We start from the raw sequence: 22629 nt of genomic DNA, 5'->3' as shown, positions 1-22629 counted from the left end.
CCACTCCTTCGTCCCTTGCTTGCATCTCGCCAGCCCCCCGCTCAGCCCTCTGGCTCCTGGCGCCCCCACTGTTGCGATGGGCACCCCCTCTCCTCGCCGTGCTGCACAGTGACCTCTTCCAGGCCTTGCTGGGTGAGTAGCCCCAATTCTCTGAAGGGCAGTGGTGGAAAGGGTGGCCTGGGCCTCCCAGGGCAGTGACTGAACTTGGGGGCTGGTTGGGAGCGAGTAGGTGGTATGGGGCAAGCGGGGGTCTATGCAGGGGTCAGGCATCTAGACTGTCCTCCCTCGGGATCCAGCTGTCCTGGCTGGTGGTGCTCCTCCCTGGACAGACACCAGGAGGCGAGATGGTGGCAGGGGTGGCCTGAGAGGCAGGGCTGGGGGAGGGTAACTCAGCTCTGTTCTGGTGACAGACATCCTGGACTATTATGAGGCCTGCATCTCGGAGAGCCAGGTAAGGGGGTGAGGTGGGGCCCTGTCCTCAGGGAGCGGGCAGCAGGGGATGGCTGAGCTCACTTGGGCGACTTGGGGGCCCTGAGGACAAACTCCTGAGTCTGCGGTGTAGAGAATGCCCTTTCCACTCCCCACCTCCCTAGCCTTCTGCTTCCCCCCTTTCCTGGGCCCCAGTTGAGGACACTGAAGAGTCCAGGACAGTCACTTCTCGGGCCTCCTGAGGGATGGCTCGCCACCCCCCAGGGAGTCCCTCCTGCCAGCCAGTCCCTCAGGCCCTGCCCCCTGCCAGGGCCGGGCCCCAGGACTGAAGGGAGCATGGGTGCTCCCAGCCCCACTGCGGGGTGCTTCCGCCTCTGAGAAACGGGAGTCATCCTCCTGATCTCTGTCGTCTGCGCTGGTGCCTGGCCAGGCCTCCATCTTTGCCTCAGGGCCTCTCTGCTGCTGCTCTCCTCTCCTCTCCCATTATCCGGGTTCCTGCCGGCACTGAAGCAGTTAACTCTGCCAAGGCACCCCCCCATCCTCGCTCCTCGCTCCCTCCCTCCCTCCCCCTGCTTCCTCTCTCCTCCTCTCTCCCCTTCCCTCCTCGGCTCCACGGCTCCCTCGGCCGCTGCCGCCTCCAGCCCCCCCACCCCACTCCCCCGCCACGGCCCCTAGCCCCTGGCCGTTAGGCAAGACCCCCCCCTCCCCCGGGGCTCCCCGAAATCCAGTTCCCCACCCCCACCCCAGCTCATGCCCCAGCCCCCGAACTCCGGGGCTGCCAGCCCCCGGTGCCCCCGCCCCTCCTGAGAATCGGGGTGTGCTCCCCAAGCCCCCTCCCCTCCATTGGGGACCCCCTTTTAGGGCCCCCTTCCCCTCCCTCCCACGCTCCCCTCCCCTCCCCTTCTCCAACCCCTCTTTCCCCTCTCACCCCTCCCCCCATCCTGGCCCCCCCTGCAAAAGTGGGGTGCGGAGGGGGGAGGGGTGAGAACCCACGGAGGGGAGGCACGAAACTCCGATGAAGTCAGAGCCCCTTACCCGCCGCCGCGGCCAGCCCCCCCAACATGGACTGTCTCTGTATAGTGACAACCAAGGTAAGCATGATGGGGGGGGGCTTTGCCCTGGGAGGAGGGTATGAGTTTGTGGGGAAGGGTTAGGCAGGCCTCATTTCAGGCTGGGGGCCCTGGAGCGACAGCATCAAAAGATGCATTTTGGGGTCATGGTTTAGTTTTGGGGTTCATATCTGAGATAATGCTGGGTTTGGCCACAGGTGCCCCCTGGAGTGATCCCTTTGTACCTGTAGAGAAATGGAAAATTTGGGCTGTTTGTGGTTTGGGGGGGCTAATGGGTTTTGGGGTTCACCAACGATGTTGGAGGGGACTTATCTAAGGAGAAGCCTGGCTCACAAGGGAGCCCTGCTCTTGTACGTTAGAAGGTGGACTGTGTGAAGGGGGTCCTCTTCCCTCCTGGGCGACAAACTGGCTTCCAGGTGTCTCGTCCAGTTTCAGGGGGCTCTTGGCATGGGGGTAGACGGTTATTGGTTGTGCCTGAATGGTCTGGGGGTGTCGGCAGGCAGAGAAGGGGTGGGCCTTCAACCTACAGAGCAAGCATCTTGTGGTAGATACATTTTGGGGTACGCTCAATTATAGGGAACTGGTCATTTAGGGTTTGATCTTACAGAATGGGTTTAGTTGGGAGTTGTCAGAGGGCTAGCTCCTGAAACAGGATCCTCGGGAGGGAATGGACCAGGTGAGGCAAGGGTCTGGGATACTCCCATGGGAGGGAGAAGCTTGAAGCAGCCCTTGTTGCCAGACTCTGAGGAGGAGGAGAGCTTTTGGGAGACAGGGGATTTGAGGAGGGGGAGCAGGTGGGTGGTGCAGAATTTGGGGGTGGCCCAGGCAGGTGCTCACTGTCCCCGTCTCCTCCCACACTGTATCTACCCCTTGTTGAGGAAGAGGGAGAAGAGGGGGAATAGGAGAAGAGGAGAAGGGGAAGAGGAGAAGAGGGAAAAGATGGAGGGGAATGTTCCTCTTACCCCTGACACAGGGGATCAAGGTGGGGGAGGACACCTGGATTTCAGGTTACCAGGGTGAAAAGAAGTTGGAGGAGGGCAGAGCTGGCAGCAAGCAGCAGAGGACTGGACGAGGGTGTCCCTGTGGCTGGAGCCTGGAAAGGGCAGATCTTGGATGGGGAGCACAGGCGAGCTCCTGGTGGGGTGCAGAATACCTAGGTCTTGGCTGTGAGACTCTGGGACTGGCAAGCTGGATGCCTGGTGTGTGGAGGGAGGCCTGGGCGGGTGGCAGGCAGCTGGGGGTTGGGGGGTGGGACAGGAAGTGGGGGCCGGGGAGGCGGGGTCTGGGTGAGTCACAGGCTGGGGAGGGGGTTATATTTAGTGGGAACTGCAGCTTCTCAGGGGAGGGAGCTGAGGACACACATGTTCCCTGCCACAAACTCACACATGTGTGTACACATGCATCGTGCACGTGTGAGCAATGGATGCAAGAGACTGGAGCCCTAGGACCTTTGGGTCCCGAGTCCCCATGCCCTCTCGGGCTACTTGCTTGTCCCCAACCCCCCCAGTTCTGTGGCTCCAGGCTTTCTCCCCAGGCTCCTGCTTCCCCTGTTCCCTGGAGTGTCAGTGGATTTTTCGTGCCTCCCTTACTCGGGCCTGGTTTCCTTAATGTCTGTCTGGTCCTCTGCTTCTCCGGTCTCCTGCCCTTAGCCTGCCCCTCAGCCTTAGGTTCCCTGGTTGTGGCCCCCTCTGCTCAGGTGTACCCAGAAAACCAGTTGGAATGTGTGGGCTCTGCTTCCAACATGTGAACGCACACGCGATCGCGAGCGAGGGTGAGGGGCTTGCTTGGCTGGCAGGCTCTTCTGGGAGGGGGAGCTTATTCGCCTCCCATCCAGACTCCTACTTCTTCGATGGAGCCCACAGCGAGCATCCCCGAGGGAAGGAGCCTTGCACAGAGAGGATCAATCATGCCTTTGGGGTTTTACAGAGGCGTGGAGGAGACCCAGGCTTGCCACATTCCTTGGCCGGAAAACTTGTCAGTCTCGGGATGACGGGGACTTCAACTCCCATAAGGCCTTGAGGCACAAGAGCCCTCGGTGTAAGGGGCCCGCTGTCCGTGGGGCTGTTGGGAGTTGTGGTCCCCCTGTATCCAGGGCAGCGGAGGGTAGCCCGGGAGGAGCCAGCAGGGGGCACGAGGCACTTGCTTCCCCATCGCCCCCGCCCCGCAGCGCCCCCCGCGCCCAACGTGCTGGGTGGGGTCGGGGGTGCCCAGGCTTTGCGGTCTCAGGCTTCCCAGCCCCGTCTGGGAGTCCTCCATCTTTCATCGCCTATATTTAGATTCCTGCCGCAGTAATTTAGGGAACATTTATGGAGGGCCCGCGCCAGGTCCCGCGCGTCGTGCTCCCGCCTGCCTAGCGATCGCCTCGTCTTACTCCGCGCCGGGGTCTTTGCAGGCGTTGGTCTCGGAGAACCTCTCGCTCCCACTCCGCCCCCGTCCCTCCCCCTTCTCCCCGCGCTGCTGCCGCCGTTGCCATGGCAACCGGCGACGACTGAAGTTGCGTGGCGGACTTGAGGGCCGGGCGCGGGTGTCGGAGGGCGGAGCAGAAAGGGGGGGGAGGGGGGAGAGCGGGGAAAGACCGGGGGCTTTGGGCCCGAGCCCCGAGGCGAAGCGGTTAAACCCTCCGGGTGGTCCTCATTGGGCCCGGCCGGGATGCCGAGGGCGGGGCAGGGTGGCCAACGGCCTCATTCATTGGCGGACAGGGGCGTGGCGGAGGGGCAGTGTGGGCGAGGCCGGGGGAGCGAATGGGCGGGAAGTGGACGGAGGCGTGGTCGACTGGAAGGGGGGAGGTGGGCGGGGCCTGGCTTACTCTGTCGAGGGAGGCGGGCAGCAACCCTTGGGAAGGGGCGGGGCCTGAGTGCGGGGTAACCTGACCGAAGTGAGGGCGGGGCTGACCCGGCAGGGGCGTGGCGTGGTCCCATGTGCCGACTGGAGACGTGGTTTGAGGGCCTGTTGTCTAAGGAACTGTGGGGTGCGGGGGGTCTTTGGGAAGGAGAATCCGAGGGCTGGGCCGTCTGACGTCTCAGTCTTCTTAAGATGGAGGCCTGTTCAGATTTCATCAGAACACAACCTCCTACCTCAGCTCTCTGTTCCAGGGAGACGGTTGCTAGGCGACAGCAAAGTCCTTGATTGCTGCGTTGCCAGGCAACAGGGAAACGGAAAATGGAGGGAAAAAGGAAATGGGGGGAGGGGGAGGGTCTCAGGGGCCACAGCGCCCGCTGGTGGAGAACCGGGGCCTGTGCATTTTCTATTCTAGAAGGAATTTCAAGTTGGCTCCTTTCTGCTTGGGCAACGTCCGAGGGATGCGAGCATTCCAGCCAGACCTGAAACTAGGGCGCTGGGGGTCATCTTGGGGGGCGCACCCAGCAGATTCCGATCAACGGGAAGGGAGGGACATAGGCGAGGTTCTGGGGCCTCTGAGTCCATCCTCTCTGTCCTGTGTGGGCATTATAAAGAAGCCCGAGGGACAAATTTGAGGAGACTGCTCGCTGGGCTCTAAAAGCCGGGAAGGTGGGCGTTTAATGGAAGAATATTTGGAAGAGTTGCTTTCAGGGTTAGTCGTTTGCGGGAAAAAGCAAACCTCAGAGGCAGTCGTTTGAGGTCTTCCGGAAGATTTGTGGGTCACTGCCAATTGCAGGCCAAATCTTTGGGTGAATGTTTTTTGAGGCTTGGAGGTGGGGGAGATAGATATATTTGGGAGCAATCTCCTAACAAAGTTGGAATTCAGAATCATAAAGGTGATGTTGAGATGTGGGAAGGGCAGCCAGAAAGGAAGAGGAGTACTGTATGAACTTGGGAAGTGAAGGAAAGGGATAGGGAAGTATTTCCTAATTTAAAGGTTTGGGAATAAATTGAAGAGAGTGCAATTGAATGTGGAGGGTCAAGCTTTAAGATACATTAAGGACTCCCAGAAGTTGATGGTGGGTGAGATACATATAGATATAGATAATTTTAAGTTTATTTACTTATTTATGTACTCTCTACTCCCATCATGGGGCTCGAACTCACGACTCTGTGAGATCAAAAGTTACAAGCTCTTTCCACTGAGCCAGCCAGGGGCCCCTCTGGTGGTACCCTGGGCGGGCATACTGGAAAATCAGGAGTATCTCATTATGTGCAGGAATTTATTTGGACAGGAACCCCAAACGCGTCTGAAGACTGTTTATTTGGATGTTTGCATTAGAGCAGGAGTAATGTTTGCACTAATTTCAAGGTCTCTGTGGGCGGATTAGGGGATATGATTTTGAAAGGGAGGATTTAAAGGGCAGTTACATTCGAGAGGATGACCAGCACCGGTGGTCCGTAAACGTTTGAAGAGCATCGCCTGGCTAGCAGGTGGGGCTGGGCTGCAGGTTAGAATAGATGTCTCGGCATCCGGGGGGATGCTGTCCACATTAATAACCCTGTTTGGGGAAGTAGCGGGGAGGGGCTTGTGGGAGGCATTTTCGATCATCCGGGGGTCCCTCTGCAGTGAGGCAGAAGTGCTGCTGCTTTCCCGCACATCGGAGTCGGCTGGAGACGGAGTGACCGGGGAGGTTTGGGAGTCGTTAGGGGCCTGGTGATTTCCGGGGCAGGAATTAGGTGAGAACTGTTATCTGTAAACTGGTCAGTCCGTAGAGGGGTCGGAATAGGCGTGTCCTGTGTAAGGCGAAGTCCACAGAGAAACAGCTGGAACCTGGGAAGTTGATGGCTAAGAGGGTCTCCCCTCACCCCCTCGCTCCCATCGTGACGCTCTCCCGCACTGCGCAGGCGCCGTCCCCCCCCCCCCTCCGGCCGCAGCCTCCAGTCGCCGCGTCCGCTGCAGCCCCCGCCCCTCTGCCCCTCCCCCTCCCCCAGCCCTGGGACCCTCGCTCTCCCACCCGCCCCCTCCCCTAAGTCCCCCTCCCCTTCTCCATGTCGGCTCGGAACAGATTCGCCTCCATGTGTCTCTGCGTGGTACGTGCCGCGGTATGGGCTCCGGCCCTGCTCCCCTCTTCCCGGACCCCCCAAATCTCAGGGTGCAAGCTTCAAGTGCTGTCGCTCTTCCTTCTGCTTGGCGCGGGGTCTCTGGGTTGCAGTGTCTCGCGGACAGGCGCAGCGGGTTGCCCCTCTTATCCACATCCCCGCTTTCACTGACACCCCTCTATTTTGGGGCGCAAGCTCCGGTTCCAGGTCATTCTGTACAGCTGGGGCTCCAGTGATAAGAGGACCAAGGGGGAAGGAACAACAGCGATCCCCAGGCCTTTTACTTGCCTATGCCCTAACGTATTGGGGGTTCAGACTTGGTCCCAATGGCATCTGAGCTATAGCCCTTCCGGCTGAGTCCCAGTAGGGTAAAAGAGGGGACCCTCCTTTCCTGCCTGTCCTGCTTCAGTGGTCCTGTAATCTGGGACGGAGGGGTGCTGACCCGGATCCCCCACTCCCAGTTCCCAGTTTGGGAATTACCCTCCCCCCACCCCTCCAGACGTTTCCTCCCCGCCCTCCCAACCCTTACTACATGTACAGTTATCTGAAAATTTCCCAGGACTGAACTTGGGCCCTAACCTCCTTCAGCCACATTCTGGAACCTGTATCCCATTTCCCTCACATTGTCTTCTAATGCAGGGGAGTCTCCTCCCCAGTCCTAGACAGTCCCCCACCCCCATTGGGTTGGGGGCAGGGAGAGGTGTTTGCAGTCTCATGGGGATAAAATTTTACCTTCATTTTCTTCTCTAGAATAAACAATGAATTTTTGCCATCCCATATGCTATATGTGCACCCTGACATTTCTTCATCAGATTCAGGGATTTTTCTCTGTGAGGTGGGCTGAAAGTGGAAGGGCAGGGGGTTTGAACCCTCCCCAGACTTGGAGAAACTAGAAGCTGCGCTCTCCCCCCCCCCCACACCCCACACCCCCACCAGGAAGGTTATGGGACTCCTGGGAAGTACAGAGGGGAGCTGCTTCCTCCCCTTTCCCCTGGACCCTCAGTTCTGGGGCACTATTCAGGCTGCAGACCACCATTTAAGGGTGTGCAGTGAACACCCTCCTTCAGGTCGTGGGGTTCTGTTATCCAAGATGGCCCAGCCTCTGGGTGGGTGGGGAGCGCTTTTCAGTTTACTCTCCCTGACCCTTCACTTTTCCTCCTTCTCTACTTTTTGCGCCCAAAGGCTGGTCTTGAAATCTGGAGCTCAGGATTCTCTTTCCAAGTCTGTGGCCCAGAAAACGGAGTGTATCCTGATGAGCCCCTGTTTTCCTTCTTAGGGGAACTTCTCGTCTCTCACCTCTCTGTCCTGGGTGGGAGAGCCTTCTTGTGGCTGGCTGCAAGTCCCAAACCTGTTCTGCTGCGCCCCCCACCCAAGCTATGGTTGAACTTGGGTTACATCCTCCGAATTTTCATTTTCAGAATCTTGCTTGAGCATCAGGCATTGATCTTGATAAGCTTCCTCTAGTTGGATCTTGTAACTGTTGTCCTCTCAGGGCTGGGGTGCTCAGCTTTTCGGATGTTTTTCTTGAGAGGGGATTTCTGCCTTCTTTTACTTGTGTATCAGGTGGGGGGGGTGTGTGTGTGTGTGTGTATGGGGGGTGTCTTCTGTCTTCTCCTGCCTCTGGGGGAACCCTGCCTGTGGTACCCTCCCCCTCCTTCCCTGAGCTTGGAGTTTCGGGAGGGTCTGCTTCTGTGGGGGCTGGCTCTTGAGGAGGGGGATAGTGTGAGGACCAAGGCCGGTATGGGAAGACCCAGGCAGGGTTGCCGCCCTTCGCTGCTGTAGCTGCTGTATCTGGCTGTCCTTTTCCTCTCTCTCTGGGCCCCAGTTAATCTCATTTACTGGCATCCTTGTTAAGCTAGCGTGGGAGTCAGATGAGATGACTGGTGGTTAGTTGGGAAGGGAGTCAGGGGTCATGTTGAGTCTCGCACCCCTAAAAGCCAGGGAGACTAGGAATGGATTCTGAGACTCAGTGCTCTACCCCATTCCCCAGTCAGCCAACCTGGAACGACACCCATCCCTGCCCCCCTCCTGAGCCCTACTACCTCTGTTCCTCCCCCTGCCTTCTCCATCCCCTTCTAGTATATCCGATTAGCTGGCTGGACTGTGGGCCTTTGTAGGGATGGGGCCAGACGCCTGGGGGCCCCTTTGCGGACTACTTGGGAACCAGTGGGGCCAGTGGAAGATGAGCTGGATGAGTTTAGCTTTGTCCTGCCTGAGGGGCTGATGCCAAGTACCTGCTAGTCCAAGGGCCTGACTGCAGTCCCTGCCTCTGGCCTGCCAGTGCTGGAGAGCCAGTCACTCCTGGGGTAGAGGCTGCAGTGGGGAGACTGAGGCTCCGGAGGGTGGGGTGGGAGTGAGATGGGGTAGGGGGGAGGGTGCTGGAGCTTGAGTATGGAGGAGGGAGCTTACAGATGGGAAGAGTGGGGTGAAGATGTCTCGGGAAGCTGAGAAGTTGGGGATGGGCGTTGTAATTGGGGGTACAGAGTGTCAGAGGCCCTGCTGAACCTGAAGGCCTGGGTGGGGCTGGAGAAAAGGAGGCCGGAAGTGGGGTGTGCCAGGTGGAAGGCGGGGCGGGCAGTGGGGGTGCGCCTGGGACATGGGGGATGTGCAGGGGGGCGTTGGGGAGAGGGACTGGGATTTGGGGCCCACGGAGGAGAGCGGTGGCGTCCTAGCAGGAGAGGGGCTGGGGGAGGGTGGCGAGTGGGGAGCCAATGGGGCTGGAGGAGAGGGAGGGGGAGGAACTGGTCAGGCCCTGGGGCCTTCCACACTGCACTGGCGGGGGTGGGGGCAGAGGAGGCGGCCTGGCGGGCAGCCTGGAGCTGGAGGTCCTGGGCCGTCCCCGTGACGCCTCCATCCCCATCCCCAGAAATACCGCTACCAAGATGAAGACACGCCCCCTCTGGAGCACAGCCCGGCCCACCTCCCCAACCAGGTAAACGCCCCCGAGCTGATGCACGTGGCGGAGAGGAACTTGTCCCACCTCGAGGCCGTCCAAGGGGTCGTGGGCCACGCCCACCTCACTCCCCTCAAGGTAGGAGACTCAGGCGGCATCCTCCCCAGTGCGGCCCTCGGAGCCTCGGAGCGCCAGCACCCCCAAGGGCCGGTAGGGCGAGAGCTGTAGCTGGGAGGAGGCTGGGATGGGGCGCCTGAGGCTTGGGCTCCTGGGGCCTGGGGAGGGGGCCCTTGGGGGGTCCCCCCGGAGACACCTTGTTCCCACCCAGGAAAAACAGGCCAGACCAGTGGGAGTGGGCGTAGAGCTTACAGCCAGGGTACGTGTGCCTGAGTGTGTGCACGCATGCGTGTGCCGAGATGGGTGCACCCCCAGGATGCCCCCCACCCCAGGCCCTCTGCATTCCTTCACACTCTCATCTCCATTTCCGTTTTCTGCGGCCTGAGCTCTGTTCCCAGCTTCTGCTGCCCTCATTTGCTCTAGTCCCTCGTCCGCCTCCTCCCCCCACTTCCGGCTTCTGGGCCTAGCTCTCCGTGTCCCCGAGTCTACAGCCCTTTCCATCTGTCTGGTCGGAGGCCCCCAGTCGTGGGGCCTTTCTGCTTTGGTCTGGCCCCAGCCTCTGCTCCCCTCCTCCCTGCCTTTCCCTCCCGCTGGCTGACTGGCTGGCTGGCTGCTGCTTCTCTGGATGCTTTCTCTCTCTTCCTCCCACGCACTCTCCTGCTCCCTCCCCGAGCCCCAGCTCAGGCCCTCCGCGCTGCTCAGTCCTCCTGCTCAGGCTGCTAGTTCTCCCTCTCCCAGTTGCCCTTCCCTGGTCCTTCTTCCTGTCCCAGCCACCCCTCTCTCTCATCCTTACCCCACCGCGCTTTCCCTTTTCGGGTCCCTCCTGTCCCCCGTTATTGCTCGCCACCACCTGTTTCCTTCCCCATCTCCTCCTCCCCTATACTCACATTATGTTTTCCCTCTCTGGTCCCTGGGGAGACCCTGTTTCTGGGACCTTCCCTTCTCCAGCCCACTCTGCTGCTGCTTCCCCTTCAGTCTCCTCCCGTGGGGGCACAGGATGGGGAGGAAGGGAGACATCAGGCGGGCTATGGGGGCAGAGGTGGGATTCCAGAATCCTGTGGGATGCCCGGGGGAGGGGGAGGCTGCTGACATTTCACCAGAGGAGACCCAGAGGAGGTTTTCTGAGCCTGGGAATGAGGAGGCAGGGAGGGGGCGGCTGAAGGTTCTGGGGTGAGGAGGAGTTCTGAGGGAAGAGAAACCATTCTGTGGCCTGGAGCAGAATGGGGAGACCATGAAAGGGTCAGAGGCCTTGGGGGCAGGGGTTGGACAGGGCAAGGCTATGAAGTCAGGGCCCAGAAAGAGCTGATGGAAGGGGCCAGAAGGAAGGCCCTGGAGGAGAGAAGACAGCGTGGAATGTGCTGTGAGCCAGGGAGTCAAGGAAGGCCAACCGGACATGCTCTTTGTGGGATGGGACCATGACGTCCCTGGGGAGGGGCGTAGGAGAGGGAGGTGTGCCAGGTGGTAGTGGGCTCAGGCTAGTGGGTGTTGGGATCAGGACTCAGGAAGCAAGGGAAGCGACTGGAGGCCCTGAGCCAGCTGGGTATCTTTTGGGATCCAGGCCCGAGCTGGGGGACAGGAGAAGCCTTGGTTTGCAGAGGGAGTTGAGAATGAAGGACTGTGATTTGGGGACAATCTGGAGGGTTTGAAGCTGGGATGAGGGAGAGTGGTGCTTATCTCTCCAGGGAGTCAGAACTTAGGATGGACACTGAGGGGGAATGGGGCTGGAGCAGAGATAGGGACTGAAAGTGGGCAGAGGACAAGGGCTGCTTTGGAAGGTGGAAACTGCAGGGTGGGACAGGGATACAGAGAGAGGGTGTGGGATGCTGTAGAGAGAGGGGTGGGAGGCAGATGAAGGTAGCTGAGGAGGAGGCTTCTGGGGAAGGAGGCTCTAGGCTAGTGATGGGCGGGGGATTGAGGATGGGCGGTGGGATGGAGAACGACCGTGTGGAATGAGATTTGGCAGTCAGTGGCCATTGGTTGGATAACAGTGTTTGCTGAGATTGGAAGGGTCGGAGGTTGGTGGCGTTAGTAGATGGAGGGGTGCGAATTGAGATCTGTGACGGAGCTTGAGAAGCAGTGTGTGGTGATCGCGGTGGGAGAGAGGAGGGGAGGATGGAAGAGTCTGGGGAATCCGGGACGAGCGCCTTGGCTTGGTAGGCTCCAAATAAATATTGGTTTAAGGAGGAGACAGGTTGGGGACCCCGGAAGGAAGCGCTTGGCCGCCTCCCCCATTGCCATGGAGACGGGGCTGCGGTTGCCCTGGCAATTGGGGAAGCCCCTAGGACCAGCCGAAGCTGGCCCCGCCCCAGAGCCTAGAGACCCTGCTGCGTTGTGGAGGCGACTGACGTCAGGACTGGGGCACGCCCCACTTTAACCCTTTCCTGAATGAAGGGAGGGGAGTAGCTGAGAGATAGGACCCGGATGTCTCTCACCACTCCCCCTTCCTGACGTGCTGTGCACTCTGCGTAGGGTGAGGGGCGTACCGGAGGGCCGAAGGGGCTGTTCAGGATGCGCTGCGCCCACAAACCTCCTCAGCCCGGACTGCTCTGGCCGGGCTCCTGGGGGGCGGGGCCCAGGGCAGGAGAGGCGGGGCTAGTGGATCCCTTCTGCCCTGGGGACTCTGGTTGCCCCTAGGCCACGCCCATCTCCCCCCTCCCGTTGTCCTGGTGACAGGGCCTTCTGGAGGTGGGTCTCCCCAGGCCTTGGCTGGGCTTAGATACCGTTGCTAGGCAACAGAGTCCTCAGAGGAAGGGGCGGATTGGCTGGCGGATGGGGGAGAAGGAGGGAGGGGCCTGCAGCTAGGGGAACCCCGGATTTTGGGCACCCAGGATTTAGGGCAGATGTGTGTGAAGGTGAGGGGCAGATCCGAGGGAGGGTTCTCAAGGTTTCTGGGTGTATCTAGGCCGACAGGGACTGGGTGGGGGGCTGGAGCGGGGGTGGGGGGGGCAGGACCCGGTGGACATGGAAGCACTGGGGTGTGTGTAGCACATAAGGCAGTGGCAGCCTGAGGTGTTACATCCGGTGAGAAGCTCCCCCCTTTGCCTGCCCCCCCCCCCCACTCTTTACCATCTGCTGCTCCCCCATCTGGCTGTCTCTCCCTCCCTTCCCGCTTTCTCAGACACCTCCTTCCACGTGCAGGGGGCCTGGGCTGGGCATAGCGAGCGCCTGGCCCAGGTGCGTGTGTGTCTGTGGTAGAGACTGAGCTGGGTCCTTGAGGGGTTTGAGAGCAGGCTTGGTTAAGAGGCTGAAGGGGTAGCCAGGCTGGTGGGGACCCCCCACCCCCACCCCCACCCCGAGGACGAAGGGCTTCCTCTTGAGCCAAGGCTCAGGCAGCTTGTCATCTCCTTCCCCCTCACAGGCCAATTCTCCTCCTGTGATTGTCAACACAGACACCCTAGAAGCCCCGGGATATGTGAGTTGTTTAGATTTTGGGGCCCTTGCAGAAGGAAGGAGGGAGAGAGGGAAGGCCTGGGTCCCAGCGCAGGGTGGGGGCGGGCTCTCAGGCAGGGATGTCTGTCTCACTGTTGTTGTGTTTCTGGTCCGTGCTGGAGTTGCAGGTGAACGGGACAGAGGGGGAGATGGAATACGAGGAGATCACATTGGAAAGGGTGAGCAGGCTCCCCGCTCCGAGGTCCCCTCCCCCCGCTTCCCTGTCGGTGCTTGACTCTGTGCCTGTGTGTAGTGGGTGCCATGTCTTAGCCTTGTCCCTTCCTGCTCTGGTCACAGCTCCCCAACCCCTGTGTGCGCCCCTGCCCCCAGTCACCCTGCCTGGAGCGGGCAGGGCGGAGGGCTGACGCTCTTCCCCTCATCCTGCCCAGGGCAACTCAGGTCTGGGCTTCAGCATCGCAGGTGGCACTGACAACCCGCACATTGGAGACGACCCATCCATCTTCATCACCAAGATCATTCCTGGCGGGGCTGCGGCCCAGGATGGCCGCCTCAGGTGGGGAGGGGATACAGGGGTTAGGGTGCTGGTTCCCTGGAAAGGGAGGGCTGGGGCAGCACAAAGCCCCTGGCTCAGGCCCACTTTGCCGCCCTCAGGGTCAACGACAGCATCTTGTTCGTAAATGAAGTGGATGTGCGGGAGGTGACCCACTCGGCTGCGGTGGAGGCCCTCAAGGAGGCAGGCTCCATTGTCCGCCTCTATGTCATGCGCCGGAAGCCCCCGGCGGAGAAGCTCGTGGAGATCAAGCTCATCAAAGGCCCTAAAGGTAGTAATCCAGGCTCATCTCCCCGCCCCCACCCCAGCTGGAACCCCCGCCCCCAGGCCTGCTCCCCGGCCCCCGGCCCAGAGCGCCCACCTCTGCCCTGCCCGCCACCCAGGTCTTGGCTTCAGCATCGCAGGGGGTGTAGGGAACCAGCATATCCCCGGAGATAACAGCATCTACGTGACGAAGATCATCGAAGGGGGTGCCGCCCACAAGGACGGGAGGTTGCAGATCGGGGACAAGATTCTAGCGGTGAGGACCTCCATCCCTCTGCCAGCCGGCACCTGGGGCTCGCCTCCCTGACTGGGCAGGCCCCGCCTTCCGTACCACCATTCCCACGGTGCGGCTATCTCGGGGCTGTTTCCGGCTCTGTCTGAGCTCTCTGTCCTTGGCCCCAGGTCAACAGCGTGGGGCTGGAGGATGTCATGCACGAGGATGCCGTGGCAGCCCTGAAGAACACATATGATGTGGTCTACCTGAAGGTGGCCAAGCCCAGCAACGCCTACCTGAGTGACAGCTATGCTCCCCCAGACATCACGACCTGTGAGCACCCTCCACCCCTCACAGCTCCCCATGGCCCATCCCAGTGACCCCCGGGACATCCCGGTGACCACCAGATAGAAACTCTCTCTCTTGTTCTGTGGTTGGAGCATAGATGGAAAGACCAGTCACCTCAGAGGACCTAGAAAAGATCGTCCGTGGTCTCTTGCCCAGGAGGCACAAGGCCCAGACAGTTTTGTGGCTCATTTTTTTCAAATTTTCAGGAAATAGATAATTCTTATGTTCCTTCTGAGCAAGAAAAAAGATAAAGTTCACGTTTCATCATATGAGGGCATTTCAGATGGTCACAAAGGTAACATCAGAGAAGGAAAACATAGGCCCCATGTTCCTTCTGAAGAGAGACGTGGAAGTTTTAGGGACACAGTCATAGACCAAACAGCAGCAGGTTGGGGGAATAACATTGTCTCAAAGTGGGATTTGTTCCAGAAAAACTTAAGGTGGTTTTGTATTGGGAAACTTTTTTTTTAAAAGATTTTATTTATTTATTTGACAGACAGAGATCACAAGTAGGCAGAGAGGCAGGCAGAGAGAGAGGAAGGGAAGCAGGCTCCCCCCGGAGCAGAGAGCTTGATGCTGCAGGGCTCAATCCCAGGACCCTGGGATCATGACCCGAGCCGGAGGCAGAGGTTTTAACCCACTGAGCCACCTAGGCACCCCATGTATTGGGAAACTTTTTAATACGATTCGTTGTATTCAATAATCGAAGGACTAACATCATAAAATTGTTTCAGCTAGACGCTGGGAAAAGACGGAGCAAATTCAGCTTCTGTTTTCACGTGAAAGTGTAGTAAACTAGGAACACAGATGTTTTCCTTAACGCAATGAATGGTAGTTATCCTACCAAGAGGGACCCAGGCTCCTTGGAGAAGGGGCCAGTTCTCAGTCTTGGCCTAGAAAGCAATGGAGAGAGCCAAGATTGCTGGGTTAAAGACCCAGGAGGGGCTCCTTCTGGTGAGTCAGTCAGAACTCATTCACTATATGAAAGTCTGTGAGATTATAATGTTGCTTGAGAGTAATTGGGCACCCTTGGAGCGTGCTGGGGGCCCCTCCATTAGGACACCTGGCAAATGCAGGGAGAGAGGGAAGCGTGTCTACTCGCTTTCTTGGACAAACCACATCTCAGAATTACTAAACAGTTGATAATGGCAAAATGCTTTTTATTTTTATTACTATCATTTTTTAGATTTTTATTTATTGGAGAGAGAGAAAAGCAGGCTCCCTGCTGAGCAGGGAGCCCAGTGTGGGGCTCCATCCCAGGACCATGGAGATCGTGACATGAGCCGAAGGCAGATGCTTCACCATCTGAGCCACCAGACGTCCCATTTTTAAAATTTTTATTTATTTATTTTTTACTAGGCTCTACACACAATGTGGGGCTCAAACTGACAACCCCTAGATCAGGAGTTGCACGCTCTGCCGACTGAGCCAGCCAGGCAGCCCAGGGAAGGTTCTTTTTAGTAGCATAATTCCTCCTGATAAGTGCTCCTTCCTCCGAAAAAAAAAAAAATAGAATATCCTATTTTGCTGTCCCCAGCAAAAAAACAGAACCAGGCAGTGGCCCTCAGTGGCCACTCAAGCTCCTGGGTGAAAGGCTGCCGGGGAGATAATAATGAGGGGGTCAGCTGGCCACACCTTGAACTTGCCAGTTAGTCTCACCTAAGACGACCAGATAGTTTTGCCTCCCGCCGCATAGCTGTTTTTTTCCTACCGTGTCGCCTACGAAGTGTTTGTGCCAGGAAAAATGGAACTAGAGTCTGTCGAAGTCTCTAGAACAAATCACCAGCTTACAGGAGAAACAGGCATATGTTAACACCATCAAAGATGCCAGCCGTGATTTCCCCATTAGAATCTGCCTAATACAAAGTGGGAAATTCTATTAGACAAATGACCTAGTTTTCCCAACCAATGATGGCCAAGAGAAGGAAAAAAAGGGAGAGAGAGAGAGAGAGAGAGAGGGATTTTATAGATTAAGAGATTTGAGAAACAGAACCTGAAAGAAAGCCCCCAAGGCCTGGTATTCATGGTCCCCTTGACCTGACCACCCTGGGCACACCCAGGACATGTAACCCTCAAACAGACGACCCCCTGGGAGAACCAGCCCCCGTGAATTCCTGTCCTCCAGCATTGCTGGGATGGGACGCCCCCTTCCCCCCGCCTGGGCCCTGGCGAAATCCTATCTCCTCCCTCTGAGTCTGCTCCCCTGGTTCCTGAGGGAGAAGGTGGGCTGGTGGGCGCCGCCCATCCCGAAGCTCGGTCCCACGCCTCCTCCCACGTCTTCTTCTAGCCTATTCCCAGCACCTGGACAACGAGATCAGTCACAGCAGTTACCTGGGTACCGACTACCCCACGGCCATGACCCCAACTTCCCCTCGGCGCTACTCCCCAGTGGCCAAGGACCTGCTTGGGGAGGAGGACGTGCCCCGGGACCCGAGACGGATCGTCATCCACCGGGGCTCCACGGGCCTGGGTTTCAACATCGTGGGCGGCGAGGACGGCGAGGGCATCTTCATCTCCTTCATCCTGGCAGGCGGTCCCGCAGACCTCAGCGGGGAACTGCGGAAGGGGGACCAGATCCTCTCGGTGAGGGAAGGCCGGCCCTGTGCCCTTCCCCGCCTAGGGCCGGAGCCGAGCCCCCAGCTGTGGCCGCTCAGCCGCTCCCCTCTCCCTAGGTGAACGGCGTCGACCTCCGCAGTGCCAGCCACGAGCAGGCGGCCATCGCCTTGAAGAACGCGGGGCAGACGGTCACCATCATCGCTCAGTATAAACCAGAAGGTACCAGGCATGCAGCTCCCCACCGTGTGGGCAAGGATGGTCCTGGGAACAGCATCCCCTCAGCCGGCCGCTTCGGTGGCAGTGGGGCGGGGCCAGAGCTCAGGAACCTTCTTGTCCTTCCCCAGAGTACAGTCGATTCGAGGCCAAGATCCACGATCTTCGGGAGCAGCTCATGAACAGCAGCCTGGGCTCGGGGACCGCCTCCTTGCGGAGCAACCCCAAACGGGGTTTCTACATCAGGTCGGACGTTTCCCTGGACTCTGCCCCTCCTGGTTCTCTGCTCTTCCCCCTCAACCCCTGCTTGCCTCTGGCTCCCTCCATACTGAGTACCCCTCATGCCTTCTGGCCCGGTCACCCTGGCCCTTTGCCTGGAACCTCCGCAGTCCAGCAATGCAGAGGTCACTGGCTGGCGGAGAGGGGCCTTGAGGCTGTGTGGACTACCATGGGCACTGTGGCTCCTCGCCCCCGGCCCTCCCTGCCCTCGGCTCCTGTCCTACGGCTCCCATGGCCTCCCCGCTCCCTGCCGAGGCTATAGCTGTCCTCAGCACGGTCCACTCTGGCCTGACCTTCTCCCGCAGGTTCAGACCTGCATTTCTGGCCATCTGCTTTCTGGACATGTCCCCTGGGATGTCCCACGGGCACTTCACATTTAGCACGTCCCGAACTGGACTCCCCGTGGTCTTGTTGAATCCGTGTTCCTCGTTCGCTGACGGGTGCCGCTAACTGTGCACTCGGCTCCTGCCTCCAGGCGGGTCTGGCTTGGCCATTCTCTCCCTGCTGGACTTCAGGGGCTCCCTGGCTCGGTCCGCACTGGCTCCCGGGGGTGCCAGACTGTCTCCTCTTCAGTCCCGCAGCTGCCTTGGTGGTCCTTCCTTTCCTTGTTCTGGCCGGAATTTGGTCTTTTTCTTTCTCACCCCTGTGGCTGTACTCTGCATGGGCGCTGCAGACCGCGGTCCACACACCGTGGGTTCCCCGCAGTCCGCGACCCTGGTGGGAGGGCTGTTGGCCACTGGGCTCTGATGCAGAGCCCTGGTCTGGGGGCCCTGGCAGGGTCTCGGGGCGCCGGGGCCTCCGCCCATCTCTGACCACTGGCTGCCCACCCTCCAGGGCCCTGTTTGACTATGACAAAACCAAGGACTGTGGCTTCCTGAGCCAGGCCCTGAGCTTCCGTTTCGGGGACGTGCTGCATGTGATTGACGCCAGCGACGAGGAGTGGTGGCAGGCGCGGCGGGTCCACTCCGACAGCGAGACCGATGACATCGGCTTCATCCCCAGCAAACGGCGGTGAGGCTCCTGGGGCCTGTAGGCTTCCTGCTGCAGGAGCTCAGGTCCCAGCGGCCCCTGGGGTGGGGCTTGGGGGGCAGCGGGGAGGGCCTGGGCCTGCCCTCTGACTCCTTGGAGGTCCGTCTGCTGGGCACTGTCCCTCCTGCGAGCCTTTGGAGCAGGGCCCCATGCTGGCCATCTCCCTACCCTCCCATCCTCCATGTCCCCCACAGGGTTGAACGGCGGGAGTGGTCAAGGTTAAAGGCCAAGGTAGGTGGGGGCAATAAGCTTGGAGGGAGGAGAGGGGGAGCCTCATGGCCGGGGGCATTCCACCAACCACGTGGCCTGCTCTCTCTTCACAGGATTGGGGCTCCAGCTCTGGATCACAGGGTAGGTAGGGTCAGCTGGGCCGGCCGGGTGAGGGAGCCCTGAGCTCTCCATATCCTCGGGAAGGTGATACAGGGCCCCGAGTATGCTGTCTGAGAGCCCCTCCCAGATGCCCTGCCTCCCACTAGGTCGAGAAGACTCCGTTCTGAGCTACGAGACGGTGACGCAGATGGAAGGTAAGGCCCCAGCCCTGGCCCCGGTCCCTGGTCCCCGGTCTCCGGCCCTGGCCCCCCGCTGCTCCCTGCCCCGCAGTCCGCCTCAGCTGGCTCTCTGTCCTCAGTGCACTACGCTCGCCCCATCATCATCCTTGGGCCCACCAAGGACCGAGCCAATGATGACCTGCTCTCGGAGTTCCCCGACAAGTTTGGATCCTGTGTACCCCGTGAGTGCGGTGGGCCCTGGGGCGGGGCAGGGTGGTGAGGGCGGGGCCCAGGGGCTGTGGGGTGGGGCCTCTGACAGAGCGGTCAGCGGAGGTTGGGGTGCAGGAGGACAGGTTGGGCTGCAGGAGGACGCAGGGTTCTCAGAGCAGGGGTGCTTCTCAGCCGCGTTCCAGGTCGGGGACCCGGGCAGGGGGCCGGCGGGGGCTGGGGGCGGTGGTGCTACCCTCCCTGACCCCGCAGTCATGGTCTCCCCAGCAGCCCCCAAGCTGGCGCTGTGGTGGTGGATGCTGGCAGGCTTGAGGCTGGAGGGATGGTTAGATCTTTGGGGGGTGGCGTGACTTCCTGGCAGATACCACGCGGCCCAAGCGGGAGTATGAGATAGATGGCCGGGACTACCACTTCGTGTCCTCCCGGGAGAAAATGGAGAAGGACATCCAGGCGCACAAATTCATCGAGGCCGGCCAGTACAACAGCCATCTCTACGGGACGAGCGTCCAGTCCGTGCGGGAGGTGGCCGAGCAGGTAGGACCCGCGGGCACCCAGCCTCTTCCTTCTCCCCTCTCCCTACCCCATGGCCTCCCCCAGCTCTCTCTAACTCTCTTTCTCTGTCTCTTTCCCCACTGGGTCTCCACTCCCTCCTCCACCTCCTTCTCCTCTTGGGCAACTCTGTCTGACTGCCTGCTCCCCCTGCCTCCCTCCCTCGCTTGCTTCCTGACCCCAAACTCCTTGCCACCATCTGTCCCCTCTCCTCCCCTTCCCTCCTCCTTGCCCCATTTTGCCTCTCTCCCTCCGGCCTTGCCCTTGGTGGCTTGGCCTCCCCAACTTGGTCCCTCCTTCTGTCCTGCTTCCCTGTGGCCCTTTGCCCTGGCCTGTTCCTGGGGTCTGCACCCCCTTCTCCTGCTCCTCTGCCTCCTCCTTTCCCCCCGCACTGCCCCTCACCCTGCCCTCTGTCCCTCCATGGCTCCTTTCTCCATCTGCCTCTCCTCCCTCCCACCTGTCTCTCCTTGTTTCTTCCATCTGTCTGTCCTGTCTGCCCATCCATCCTACTTCCTCTCTCCTTTCCCCTTGCTTTCTCCTGTCCCTGCCCTCCACACGCCACCCTGCTCCCGGCCACCCCTCTGGCCTTGCTCTGCCCCATCTTCTGCCCCCCCCCCCATTTGTGCCTTGTCCCTCACTCCTCTCTCGTTCCCTCCAACCCCCTCCTCCTGTGCTGGCTTCTCCCCTCACTCTCTCTCTGTCCCTTCCTTTTTCTCTCTGTCTTTCACTCTGTCTGTCCGTAACCCCTTCCCACCTTGACTCCCTGCTCACCTATCTTTTCACATCCACATCACTGCCCCTTTGGCCAACCTCCCATCCCCCACCTTTCCACGTCCCGTGTCCTGTGTCCTGTCCCGGCACCTCTGTCTGTCCTTGCCCGCCCCCTGCCGGCCCCCCTCTGCCCACCCTGCCCGCCCCCAGGGGAAGCACTGCATCCTCGACGTCTCGGCCAATGCCGTGCGGCGGCTGCAGGCGGCCCACCTGCACCCTATCGCCATCTTCATCCGCCCCCGCTCCCTGGAGAATGTGCTGTGAGTATGGTCCCAGGGGGCCTCCCCTCAGCCCCCAACCCGAGGCCCTGGGCCTCAGAGGGCCTCTGCTGAGCTCTTCCCTCTGCACCCGGGACAGCAGCTCTGGCAGCCCTGCAGGGGGACTGCCCCGGGAGCTGGAGCCCAGAGCACGCAGGGAGTCCCAGGCCTTTCCTTTCCTCTCCCACCTGGGCCTGGCCAGGACTACAGCTCCCAGCATCCCCCAGGGCAGACCCCTGGTGGGCCGAGCCAGCCTTTGGGTCTTCGGGGAGCAGGGGTCTGAGAGCCTTCCCCGGGGCCGAAGGCAGGAGGGAAGAGGCTCTGAGAGGTCCCGGGAGCGGCCCCACCAGGCGGGGATGGGTCGTGGGGGGCCCCGGGGGTGGCCGTTGTGGCCCCAGGGGTCGTCGGGAGCTGCATCTCTGGCAGTGGGCTCCGGATGAGAAGAGAGCCGTGCGTGTGGGGCCCTGGACGGTGGCAAGAGGCGGTGGCGGCCGCTCAGGCACCGCCTCTGGCTGTCCGCAGGGAGATCAATAAGCGCATCACGGAGGAGCAAGCCCGCAAAGCCTTCGACAGAGCCACCAAGCTGGAGCAGGAGTTCACAGAGTGCTTCTCAGGTTAGGCCGTGGCCACCCGGCACTGGGAAGGGGACCCCTGTGGGCGGGGACCCTTGCTCCCTTGCTCGGTGTCCAGCCTCACTGCCTGCTCCCCTCCCCTGCCCCCAGCCATCGTGGAGGGCGACAGCTTTGAGGAGATCTACCACAAGGTGAAGCGTGTCATCGAGGACCTCTCAGGCCCCTACATCTGGGTCCCGGCCCGAGAGAGACTCTGACTCCGGCCCTGGCATGGCCTGGACTCGCCCCGCCTCCCTCCCGCGGGCCCTTTGGTCTGGACTGAATTGCCCAAGCCCTTCACGCCCCCTAGCCTCCCTCCCGTCCCTTCTTATTTATTTCCTTTCTAACTGGATCCAGCCCTGGAGGGGGGACACTCCCCTGCATGTATCCCTGCACCCCAGAACTGGGCTCCGGAACCCCGGGAACCTGGGGTCTGAGGGGGGGGAGCCAGGCTCCTGGTCCCGAGCCTGTGCTCCTGAGGACCGGAGCCCCTGCCCTCCCCCAACGCACACACAGCCCAGCGGGGGCCGCCTGCCCTCCCCACCTTCTCCCACACACATTCCAGAAGTCAGGGCCCCCTCGAGGAGCAGCCCGACGCAGGGATGCAGGGCCACAGGCCTCCTCTCCCTCCTGAGGCAAGGCCTGGGGCCCCCCTGCCCCCATCAGAACTCCCCAGGTCCCTTGGTTTAGCATTTATTTTTTCCCATTTTTTTTCTTCTCAAAGGTGGTCTTTTGGGGGGATAAGTGGGGGGACGCTCCTGTGGGCCCCCTGCCTTCCACGTGCCCCCCACCTTTTTTCTTTGCCGGTTTGCATGAGTGGAAGGTCTAACTGTGGCTTTTTTTTTTCCCTGGGATTTACTTTTTATTTTACTTTGTTTTATTTTATTCTATTTTATTTTTTTTTGGGAACGGGGAGGGATGGTTCTAGGGAGTGGGAGCGTGGGAGGGAGGGTGGGGGGCAAGGGTTGGGGGTCGGGCGCCTGGGAGCCAGGGGAAGACTGGAGATGCTGCCGCCTTCTGCAATTTATTTATTTTTTTCTTTTGAGAGAGTGAAAGGAAGAGACAGATACTTGAAACCTGGTGTGTGGCCTGGTTATTTGGGACGCGGGTGAGGAGGGAGTCAGGGTGGGAGTGTAGGGACAGGTCTGGGAGTCAGACCATTCTTCACGTCAGCCCAGAGAGGGGAGAGCGCCCTGAAAGGGGCCTTGGAGGGACCCCGAAACCAGGGACTCCGAGTCAGTAGTGAAGTATGGGCCTAGGAAGGGCTGCAGGCACTGCCCAAAGTCCCCGACAGACCTGGAAAGACCGGCACAGGGTCCCTGAAGCAACTTGGCCCAGTCCTGATCACTCCCCTGGGCCGTCTGGGGCAGCGTGAGGTTCTTGAAAGGAAAATGTGGAGGGAACTTTCTTGGTTCAGGTTCATAGAGTTGTG

General features: G+C 60.2%; 1 protein-coding gene across 4 annotated transcripts; it reads left to right on the top strand.

Moving 5' to 3' along the window:
* Positions 1 to 849: 849 nt before the first annotated feature.
* Positions 850 to 22273, top strand: DLG4 (discs large MAGUK scaffold protein 4). Of its 4 annotated transcripts, none has more exons than XM_082707930.1 (20): positions 850 to 1520; positions 9307 to 9372; positions 12809 to 12862; positions 13008 to 13058; positions 13269 to 13393; positions 13492 to 13661; positions 13774 to 13910; positions 14057 to 14201; positions 16504 to 16799; positions 16889 to 16991; positions 17117 to 17231; positions 18099 to 18275; positions 18488 to 18524; positions 18617 to 18644; positions 18770 to 18817; positions 18922 to 19023; positions 19371 to 19543; positions 20480 to 20589; positions 21109 to 21200; positions 21309 to 22273. In XM_082707930.1, the coding sequence occupies exons 1-20, from the start codon at positions 1491 to 1493 to the stop codon at positions 21413 to 21415; spliced, it is 2166 nt and encodes a 721-aa protein (XP_082564056.1). In that variant the 5' UTR covers positions 850 to 1490; the 3' UTR covers positions 21416 to 22273. The 4 variants fall into 4 exon arrangements, with proteins under 4 accessions (XP_082564056.1, XP_082564055.1, XP_082564054.1 ...); XM_082707929.1 differs by having other exon boundaries at positions 1363 to 1520; positions 12809 to 12863; positions 13000 to 13058; XM_082707928.1 differs by having other exon boundaries at positions 1363 to 1520; positions 9307 to 9471.
* Positions 22274 to 22629: the final 356 nt, after the last annotated feature.

This window comes from Mustela nivalis (genome assembly GCF_964662115.1).
Source record: "Mustela nivalis genome assembly, chromosome: 17".
In the NCBI taxonomy this organism is placed as follows: Eukaryota; Metazoa; Chordata; class Mammalia; order Carnivora; family Mustelidae; genus Mustela; species Mustela nivalis.
This window is presented reverse-complemented; position numbering and strand designations above follow the sequence as displayed.

What these genes read in the sequence shown, in the direction of transcription:
- DLG4 (XM_082707927.1), top strand. Translation starts at nt 1,491, where the DNA reads ATGGACTGTCTCTGTATAGTGACAACCAAG. An exon ending in AGGGGGACCAGATCCTCTCG is followed by an intron (nt 16,800 to 16,888) that starts GTGAGGGAAGGC and finishes CCCTCTCCCTAG; the next exon opens with GTGAACGGCGTCGACCTCCG. An exon ending in CTCCAGCTCTGGATCACAGG is followed by an intron (nt 18,645 to 18,769) that starts GTAGGTAGGGTC and finishes GCCTCCCACTAG; the next exon opens with GTCGAGAAGACTCCGTTCTG.